The following is a 10,968-nucleotide window of genomic DNA, read 5'->3' on the forward strand; positions in this document are numbered from 1 at the left end:
ATCAATAAGACGACCCACCGAACAAGTAAGAAGGAAAGATATCTTTACATAACTAATAATTTCATTTTGACATCTCTCTATAATACAATGGTTATTTATCGTAGTGCAACGATTCATCAATTCATTCTAGAGTATTCCGCAGACGGTCCAAGGTACGCCGGACATAGCGGAGAATACATTTTTCCCTCTGGGGAGGATCTTTTCGTTTATTTTACATTATACATCAAACAATCTTTATTAAAGATGCCAAATCCCAAGAGAAAAGATATCTTGTCGTACCAGCCAACATTAACAGCGATAATCAATTAACTTCTTTTTGCAGCCGTAACTAACCTAACAACAAACGATTAGTATATAATAATGTGTTGCTTAAATATGTTTGTAAATATTAAAATTTTACCCGAAAACGGCGAAGCTAAAAGAAAGGTAACGTTTTAATACTAATAAATGTGCTTTCATTTGTTATTATGTTGTCATTTGTTACTAATTATTTCCTCAGATTCAATGGGTGACAATAAGGAATCGAAAAGTACGGAAAGTCTCAATACGCATTCTGTGGGTAAGTTCCAGCTTTTGCCGATTGTTTTGTGAGCAAGTAGTGTAACACAATCCCTGTTTCATCTGCTGGTTTTTCGCCTTGTGTATGTGTTTCATATTGTAAAAGTTGTAACTTAAAAAGTCGCTAATCATCTTAGGTTTTATTTACCTCAATCACAGAAAAGTAAAAGAAAATCAGTACTAAATATATCGGTATTATATCTATTCAGGGTTATATTTTTAATAGAATTATTACATCGATGTAAATTTAGCTAAATATGACACGACTTTTCAAGTGTTCGTGTGCGCTTTCCGAGTTTATCTGTTGCACATTCATATGCAGGATTGTGCGAATCACATTCACTTTCCATTTTCTCTGGTTTATGTTACTAGTTCTTGGTTTTCCAAGACCTCGTCTGCCTTCTATGATGTTTTAATAGATGGTTATTCTCGGCTAAGTGTTCACAGTGTTTAGTTTCTGTGGCTATTTTTAATAATTAAGTATTCGAGTAATTTATCGAGAAATATTGTTTAATATTTTATGTTTAATCAATACTTAATGAAATATGCGACTGAAATTAAGTGTCGTGTATAAGAATGGCTGTGTCGTGTATTACTTCCATTTGAAATTTGAACTATGTACGTATGCAACAGGCAGCAGCCTGTCGGACGTATCACTGGACACACCGCAGTTGCGTCGTGCGGGCGTTTCGGCTGACCCAGGTGCGGCTGGTCCTCTGGCGCCCCCCGCCACCGCCGCAACAGACAGGGACCACGCACCCAAGCCCAAGGAGAAGGATAAGGAAAGGTATAGCAGAATCAGACTTATGTGTGTTTGCAAGTCTGTGTACGCTTGCAAAGCAACGCTATTGCTTAGCATAAACCAGTGATATTACCCATTTCACTTATTGATTAGTGGAATTTGGTTTTCTGACTTGGAGTTTCGTGGTTGGCGATTTTCCCACGTAGAATAAAAACACTTGTATTGCAAAAAGACGATCGAGTCCAAATAATGTCCCAAGGGGCTATTTTAACGTTATGACATAGACCTTACTTGTTTTCTACGGTAACGAGATGTATCCGTGCCGATAAGTGACCACCTTGAGCTACTTTGTCTGGACTTATCATCGAAACCCCAACTTTAAGCGCGACATTGAGTGCTTGGCAAAAACTGCTGCCAAAAAACTAGCCATACTTTACATGGTCAGGCGGTACTTCACACCTAAACAGCTTTTAAATCTGGACCCCGATTCAGAACTTTTTGATATCTTAACCGAGTCGTTCGATTGGATATCGTTCTCGAATCGAAGGGCGGTTTCCGAGCTATTAGAACATTCTGAGTTAAACGGTCGATTCGAATTCGGATACGATATCTTTATCCAATAGCGTTTACGGAGTTAATCGGTGAAATAGATTTAGAATAGAATAGAATAGAATAGAATAGAATAGACATTTATTGCAACGCCACAACACATAGATACAAAAAAAAATATTGATACTACTTAGACAAGCAAAACAAAACAAAAAGAAGTAATAAACAAAATTAAAATAAAATGAAATAAGACAATAACAAACAAAGAGCAAAACAAAAAATACAATATATATAACAACTACAAATGTTGTACTGTCATGTGTGCGGTTGTGGCGTATGCAAAAGGACTTCATTCAGCTTATGCCACAGCCGCAATTGACTGTGGAGCTGGTTTTCAATGAGCCCTGGGTTTTCAATGAGCCCTGATTAGATTTAGACAAAAATGAAAATCCATTTACGTACATTTTTAAGACTCTAAAGTTCTAAAATTTATTAATGCTTAGCCTTGCATTAAAATAAATTAATAAAAACCCAGACTTTATTTTTAAAATAATAAGATATTTCCATATTACATTCTTGCTTTTTAACCAATAGGACATTCGATAACTGTGTTCTGAATAATGATTGTAGCCTTTGCCGGTCGAGACGTACGAGTAATCGTACGGGTGTGACGTCATTTGTATAGGACAGTTTGTAGTGTTGTGACGTTCGATTCGGTTATTGTGAATAAAAATGAAAAGAAATCCTACGATATCTAATCGAATCGGTCGACTACAAGTTTGATTGTGTATGGAGTATTGCTGCCACCTTTTGGACGGCTCTGCCCATTACCAGTTAGCCCTCGACTCAGTTGAGCGAAAAGCAAAGAGATTTGTTAACGACAATTCTCTTGTGTAGTAGGAGCTACAAAATCTCGACCAGTAGCATGCTTGTTGGTTTTCTATCGGATACGCGGGGCGCACTATATGTTTCCCGAATGAATAAGAAAAAAATACTATAAATGGTCAGAAATGAATTTATTGCTTCTCAAAATGTTCTCCGTTAGCGTTAATGCATTTCTTTATACGAATGAACCAATTCTGAAAACATTTATGCCACATCTCCGTGACAGTCTTTGAAACATATTTTTCATACTCTTCGACAGCCTCTTCAGGTGATGACAATCGTTGACCGCGTAACTGATTCTTAATTTTTGGAAATAAATAAAAGACACAAAAAAGCAGCTTTTTCATACCCAAATATTTGTGTAGTATTGATTGTATTTGACTCATGCAAGTTGACTCAGGCATTCCCTAAAGATGCCCAAATCTCATGGTATGTCACATGCCTGTTTGTTTTGATCATACAGCGCACAGGATGGATGTTTTTGTTGTTCACAGCAGTGGACGGGTGACCATCATGAAATTCGTCACATAGATTCACACGACCGCGTTTGAATTCTGCAAGCCAGCTATAAATAGTCGTCTTGCATGGTGCTTCACCGCCACCGTCACAGTTTTAAGCGTAGCGAAGCTCCGCTGAGCAGTTCAGTTACATTTAAAGACGTAGAAAATCATACTACGAAAATTTTCACGAGTTAAATCCACCGTGATGTAGACAACCAATTTCTAAAATAACGCCACAATGTAAAAACAAGTGACAGTCAGATGAAACAAACTGTATTCTACAGCCAAAGAGTTCCATTAAAATGTTCTAATTACTTTTTAAATATTGTTTATGTAAGTGGCCAGTTCCGGAAACTTATAGTGCACCTTATGTACATTTCGGAGGGTGTGCGCAGGAACTTTTCAATTTAGTTCCACCCTCGCCGTTCCTCCTTCGGTCGACTAGAAAGTCCGGAACACTTTTGTCATTGATATACCACCCATTCGCACGGGAAAGGAATGGAATACTCTACCGGCGTATTTCCTGAAAAATTTGGAGTTAGGTTATAGTGATTTTTAAGGCAAACGCATACCATTGTTGGTCACAACGTCGCTTAACATCAGACGAGATTGTGGCCAAGTCTGTGTTTATTATTTATAAACAAAAAACCTGCCATAACACATATACCTTCTCCACAGCAGAGGCTTGGGCAGCGCAGTCCGGCGTGCGTTCGGCGCATCTGTCGCCCGTCGCGCGTCGTCCTTCACGTCTGTGGAACAGTTCACTAAGCGTCAAGCTGGCTCTGTTGATGTTTGGTGGCTGTATGATGATGGAGGTGAGCTTGCCTTGAAACTAAGACTTATTGTCATATTTATTGAATATCATGATATTTTTCTTCCACTGGTTTATTCATTCTGACTGTACTCGAACCAGCGTCTGTTGCCACACCGGAGCCTCAGCTCTTACCGACTGAGCTATAGACCAAGGCAGCAGGTCGTACGAATCTGTGTGCTCGTTGCAGATTTTTGTATTATTAGACGGCTTTAATGTTTTTTTTTTGCCGTCAACACCTTCTGTGGGAAAGAACAAGGGCGAAATTATTGTTAAACGAATTCTTTAGCGTCTTCAAACGTCATAATTACAATTTTGAATAAAACAAATTCATGAGATTTTTCAAATTATACTAATGGTCTGTCTAAGTCTGGAAATAAAATCAAATTTAAATGAAACTCAAATGAGAGGGATATAACCGGATTGATATCTACAACTGTCAGTTTCTTAGTGTTGAGCGACATCTAATGGCCAAAAAGAGATTTGAAATACCTACGTATAGATTGGTCCACATTAAGTTAGTTCACGTGATATCAAAAGTACTGATTCAACCGATTTGCAATAAGAGATCAACTACTTTATATATATTATATGTATACAAAAATAAAGGAGATAAAATTCCTTCTCCAAATATATCACGCGTGAAAGTGATTACAATGACAAAAAAGTTCCCGATATCAGGGATAGATGCTATCATCTTTTACAGCCCAAAATAATCTATGCCTGGATTACCACGGCATGGTATGTATTAACTCAGTTTTCTTTTGCTGTGGCTTAACTTCATGCCTTTTGACCATACCTTATAAATAATATTTCCTCTGTTTAAGGCTTCTGTAGATTATTTTGATATAATAATACATCGAATATATTTTATTCAATTATGTAAAATATAACCTCCAAAACTTCAAACTGGGGTATCTTCGATCTGGAATTGAAGATACCCCATCTTCAATTCCAGACTTCTCAGAATAGTAAATCCAAAACCAAATTGGTTCTGAAATTTGAACTCTATATTTTCACATATTTTTCATGTACATACGAATACGTCACAGGCAACGCGGAGAAGAACTGTGTTTGAAACATTCAATTGGATATAGTGATATTTTTCTCTAAGCAACGAGATGTCTCAATATCGAATTTTACCGCTTTGTTGGATAATGCGCGTCTAACCACGAAGATTTTGCTGAGATCAGAAATTCGTCCGACGCGCATTGTAAACAGCAATTGTAAATTCTTTATACTTAATCCATTTTGTTTAAATAATTTGTTGTTCCTTACAAATAATGTGAACAATCTGAATGAATGATATTTGTATGAAGAGTCTTCACTAAGTGGCCTAATGTAACCTTTTTAATCTTTTTTTTATTTCATTACTCCCTTGGAACGTTAACCTGCCCTTATACATATATTTAAGTCTGCACTTAACTTGTACAGGTCTAACACTCCTTCTGCCGTATATCCTGTCCACACGCCGAGCGTGGTCGTCGTGTCCTTTGCGAGTTTTTACGCTGGCCAACAAGAACACGGAACTGGAGTTGGAGGAAAGGAAGTAAGTTATCTTTTAGCAGTTTCTTGCAACTTGCAGTCAAAGACATAAGGCGAAAGACAATCCGGCATTGAAATTTTGATAAATGTCTTCATTAAAATATAAAAAATAAGGCAATTACATAATTATTATTATTCTAAATTTGTAATATTACATAAGGTAACGTTACTTGGCTGACTCACCCATTCGAACATTTAAACGTAAATACGTAAATTAGTACGTTGATAAACCTATTGTTTATTGTGTAGAAATTTTACTTTTTATTTCTTAGTGAGCAATACCTATAATGAGAGTGAGGGTTAGCTAGAAAGCGATTCAGTCTAAATACATAAGTATAACACCTCATGAAACAAAATTAACATTGTGCGAACGAACAAATTAAATTACTATTAGATATTTATTTAACTTATTATTGATATTTGCCGTGGAGCCTGGAGCCTTACACTGGCAATACTTTTGAATAGTTGTAAACTAGTTTTTTTAAATATCATCATCATATCAGCCGGAAGACGTCCACTGCTGAACATAGGCCTCCCCCAAAGATTGACTAGCCGGTCGGACGCAACGTGCATCCATCGATTACCCGCCGCCCTTACCAGGTCATCCGTGCATCTAGTAGGGGGCTGTCTTACAGGACATTTTTTTTAATCGAAGCGCAGCATTGTAATGTAGTAATTCTGTTCCTAGACTGTACGGAACTCGGCCATTTCTCATCCGATATGCACTGAATTTTAATGATATTATGTGTAGTCTTTAAGGTAAATATTGTATGGGTCATAGTTCTTATATAAATAAAATAAATAAATCAGTAAATATACTAGCGCGAATAATCAATTCTACTGTTCGTGTCGAAGGCCTTATTTTAAATTTCGAACTGTGACCTGAGATAATTGAGGTTAAAGGTCATCATGTTTAGTCTATCGGAAAAATATTAAATTATAATGTTTAGAACTGTGAAAACAAGATAGACTTATGTTTTCGCGATTGTTACACATAGGAAATGAAACAATTTTTTCGGATCTTTTTTCACACGGCTGTCAGCCATGACCATGGGACATGTAAAGTGCTCGAAACGTTTCTTAGTTTGAATATAGATATACGCGATTTATCCGAAAAAAGAATATTATATAATAATAGATATTATAGACCTGCCCTCTATACTACTGCTGTCCCGCATTCCATCTAAGGGAGAAGGGGGTGAGTGAAAACCGGCGACTTTCCTAAACAGGAGCAGCACTAGCTGAGACACCTCCTTTTGCCTCCTGTTAATATAATAATCTTAATTTCTAATTCCAAAAATATTTACTTAGTATCTTAAATGTAGTTTTTTTTTAGGTTTTTATAATTTTGTTTTGTATATATTGGAGGCAATAAAGAGATTTTATTATTATAGGAAATGAAACTATTTTTCCGGATTTAAATAGCGTATATTAGTTTTTTCAAACAAACCGACGTTTCGGGCCCTTTACCAGGTCCCATGGTCACGGTTGTCTGAGGTGGTACAGTCTTTAACCAGTTATGTCTAATATTGATGCAAACCACCCTATTTTTTCACTATAGTTACAATAGTTATTAATTAAATACCTTATTTTTAATTTTACAAAGAAAACATTCCAATTTACGCTATATTAAGTTTTACAAATTATTTTATCGAATGAATTTTTATTAAGTTCAACTTATTATTAATTATTAATAGAAATTAGAATAAACTAAAACATATTAATTAGTACTGCAATCTTATGTCTGTTTGGGATTTTTCATTAGAGGAAATACTGGATCCCAAACTGGTGGTACGGAGAAACCATCTTCCCTGTTGAAATTAGGATGTTTTTTAATTTCAATGGCCTCTCGCAGCATCCTGGGCAGATAACGGACTTCTTTTGCAAGGACCTGGGGTTTGCCAAACTTCATTGAATGTGTAGGTTTATCCATGACTGGGCTCATGCATGACATGATTTAAATCCGGAAAAATAGTTTCATTTCCTATGTGTAACAATCGCGTAAACCTAAGAACTCGATAGATTTTATTATTGTTAATAAAAATAGTTTCATTTCCTAAAAAGATAGACTACTGCGTTTTAGCAGAGAATCGACGTTCCGCTTATATCTAAATTATTCTGTTATATTGTACCGTCTATATGTGTCATAAATATTTTGTTGTGTCGCAGCATGGCGTCGCTCCTGTCAAAGTTTCGCATTGACTACTCGGCACTTAAGATGGTGGCCGACATCACGAAACGACCACGTGACTCCACGCTCACTTATTTCGACAAGCTTATCGCGCCTTTCAGGACACATGATGACAGTAATGACGCCAGTATGTATACAATTATTGTAAATATGTTCCACTACCATGATATTCCTCCTTTCAATTACCACATTCAATTATTTTTTTCCATCCGTTTGTTATAATTACTAAACAAACTATTGGAGTTTGAACTAAACCAAGTGAAGAAAAATTTACATAGATTTCTCACAGATGGCGCTATGGCAAAATAATCGTTAAAAATCATAACAAAGATCTGCAACAAACACATGGAAAAATTCGTGAGATCCGTCGGTTCGTTCCGTGACTCAGTTAGCATAGCGTTTGGCACGGTTTGCTAGGAGACGTTGGTTCGAATCCAGCCGGATCGAAGAAATCTTTCTTTGTGTCCGTAATAATAACAAACTAGTGAAGTATTTTCACAAAAAATATAATGAATTTCTTTGTAGTAAAAACAATGATATTCAATAAAATTTATATTGTAATCTGAAGTCTGTTAACATTGTACATCTTTTGAATTTGACTTACCAATATTTACTTCGCAGCGGGCATAACAGACGCCGACTTAATAGCAGCACGTGACCGAACCTACCGCCACCTACGTCTCCGAGAACTAATCTCCGAGCACTCGTCAAACGCCCGTCTCGTGTGCGTGACGTTGCCGATGCCGCGTCGTCGCGCTGTCGTGCCCCCGCCACTCTACCACGCGTGGCTACACGCCATAGCCACCGCAGCCGATCGTGTTTTACTTGTCAGAGGGAACCATGCTGCTGTTCTTACGTTTTACTCTTGAACTTCAGTGTCGCTTTTCAACTTCTGGTACTCAATTTACCATGTATATTATGGCACCTAGAGGTACAATCGGGGATCAAAATGATCTATGCGTTCGAAGTTTCTGTAATGGTTTTATTTTATGCGAACTTTTAATTGTTTACAGATTATTTCACTTTTACTTGAAAGTGCACCATATTGTCACTGAAATAAGTGTGTTTTTATTAAATGTTTAGATTTTTTTGCACTTTTAACACTTATTACCAGTGATTAAAAAGTGCCGGAAAATACTACCGGTCTCACTGTTTACCATTTCTTTACTTTGAATACTCAATGTAGGTAACTTGTCTATCTTTCCAGAGATAGCAGTGTTTTTATGCGTTTACCTACATATTTGTATCCACTCATCTATTTATCTATTATCTTCTATTAATCTTGAATTTGTTGACACATTGAGGGGGGTTCTTTAATTTGTCATTGTAGTGATAATTTACAAAAAAAATCCTGTACTTCGATTTTGTACAATTCATACACCTGATTGTAGTTAGAGTCTCGAGGGACTGTTATATCTTATCTATAATTGTCATTACGATGATAGTTCCGCTAGGTTCCATATTGGGCCCGAAATCGCCGTATAAATGTAAAGCCCACTCAAGGAACAATTTGTACAGTCGATGCCCTAAGAAACCTGACCTCCTAACCGGTTTTGAGTAGACCAGTGTCAAGAAAGGTGTTAAACAAATTTAACCTTTAAACTGCGATCCGTAAAATTAATTTTGGTATGACTTCCTTATTGCATCATTAGTGAATGACGTTTTAAGAAACTTTTTAAGCCAACTTCATCTTTAATTATATTACGTAAATATAAATATCAACCAAAAAGCTGGAATTCCTGTACATTTTTCTGTTGAACGCCTAAGAAGGCTCTCAGAACCAAAACATCGGCTAGGTGCTCAGGTTTCTTAGGGCATCGTCGGTAATAACAACTGTACACTGAATTAACGTGCATTTATATGTACACAATACATTTGGCTTCAATTCAAATACTATTTTTATAAGAAATATTTTTACAAATTACTATATTACTAAAGTGATTGAAGTTAGCAAACGCTTAATAAGTAAAATATTATAAAATTGCATCAAGCGTTACCATAAATTACTTCATTGTAATTTCGGCTTGTGTATACATATTAATGCCCGTCATTGTACAGTATAGCTCCCTGTCTCTCTCTCTAAGTTGTGAGAGTTGTATTCTTCCTGCAGGGTTGCCGAATGACTACGATAACTCCCGAATGCAAACCGAGTGCTAAGAAAAACCGAGTAAACGAGAAGCACACAATACAAGCACTATGCTCCAAAATGCGAGCTTTGGAGTAATTCGAGTTTTACTGAAGTTGATGTGATCAATGATAATCTATTTCAATATAATGTAGAATTTGCATTACAATTCCAAAAACATTCCCTGTTGTTCCGGAAGTACAATTTTATAGTATTTTTACCAAAACGGCCTAAACAAGTGCCTCGTATACAATTTTTAAAAGTATAAAATAATTTTAGTGAATATTTTTAGATCAATTTATACGTACATTTTATATGTATGATTTTCAATGTATTTTTAATACAATCACGTTTTATAAGGCAATCGAATCTCTGGTAGATCTTTTTGTGTGAATGTAAAATATACATTTTGTTAAATATACTATGTGTGTGTGAGTAATCGTCGGTTATACAAGGTAGAATTTAAATGTATAATTGAAACTTACCACATTAAAAAATCTCATTTAATATCAAAAAGTTTTCGAAAGAATTAAGTGTAATTATCATTTAAAAAGTAATAAATTCCGCAATTTGTGTAATGTTTAGTTAATGGTTCAAATAAAATGACTCTCATTAACGTTGGTTATGAACGACTTATGTATTAATGTTTGGAAACATTTGCTGTATTCTTTTTGTGTTTGAATGGTGGTAGCTAATAATATAAGTTAAAATAAACTTCATTTTCAATTGACTTGGAAATGTCTACTTTACGTATCGCACTGCTATTACAATAGTGTTGTAACTCAAAATATGTGAAATTCAAGATTTACTATTGCTGAACGTAACATTTGATTCTCTACACGTCAATAAAACCGTCGTTAGAATATTGTAAGAAACAATTAAAAGATATCTACTTAACTCAAAATGAGACAAACTTTTTGTGAGCTAGTTCTGGACAAAACAGTCCTTATTCAGTAATAGGAAATTATTTTTTCGCTTATATTTCTAAATATATTCGGCAAGTTAGAAATTGTTTACATGTCTCTAATAAACTTTTACTTTTTTATACATAATTTTTTAAAC

At 35.5% G+C, this 10,968-nt stretch overlaps 1 protein-coding gene across 4 annotated transcripts in view; it reads left to right on the top strand.

Moving 5' to 3' along the window:
• LOC113234671 (bumetanide-sensitive sodium-(potassium)-chloride cotransporter) overlaps nt 1–10,755 on the top strand; it is a 69,691-nt gene extending 58,936 nt beyond the window's left edge. The window contains exons 19-25 of one of the 4 annotated variants that reach the window (XM_026470096.1): nt 500–559; nt 1,192–1,345; nt 3,913–4,049; nt 5,480–5,594; nt 7,760–7,908; nt 8,403–8,676; nt 9,892–10,755. In XM_026470096.1, coding sequence (XP_026325881.1) covers nt 500–559; nt 1,192–1,345; nt 3,913–4,049; nt 5,480–5,594; nt 7,760–7,908; nt 8,403–8,650 — 863 coding nt within the window. In that variant the 3' untranslated portion in view covers nt 8,651–8,676; nt 9,892–10,755. Of the gene's footprint in view, nt 1–499; nt 560–1,191; nt 1,346–3,912; nt 4,050–5,479; nt 5,595–7,759; nt 7,909–8,402 lie in introns of all 4 variants that reach the window. The other 3 variants (XM_026470095.1, XM_026470097.1, XM_026470098.1) reach the window with 3 other exon arrangements.
• Nucleotides 10,756–10,968: the final 213 nt, after the last annotated feature.

The sequence above is a fragment of the Hyposmocoma kahamanoa genome, unplaced genomic scaffold (assembly GCF_003589595.1).
Source record: "Hyposmocoma kahamanoa isolate Upper Pololo Valley unplaced genomic scaffold, ASM358959v1 86, whole genome shotgun sequence".
NCBI lineage: Eukaryota > Metazoa > Arthropoda > Insecta > Lepidoptera > Cosmopterigidae > Hyposmocoma > Hyposmocoma kahamanoa.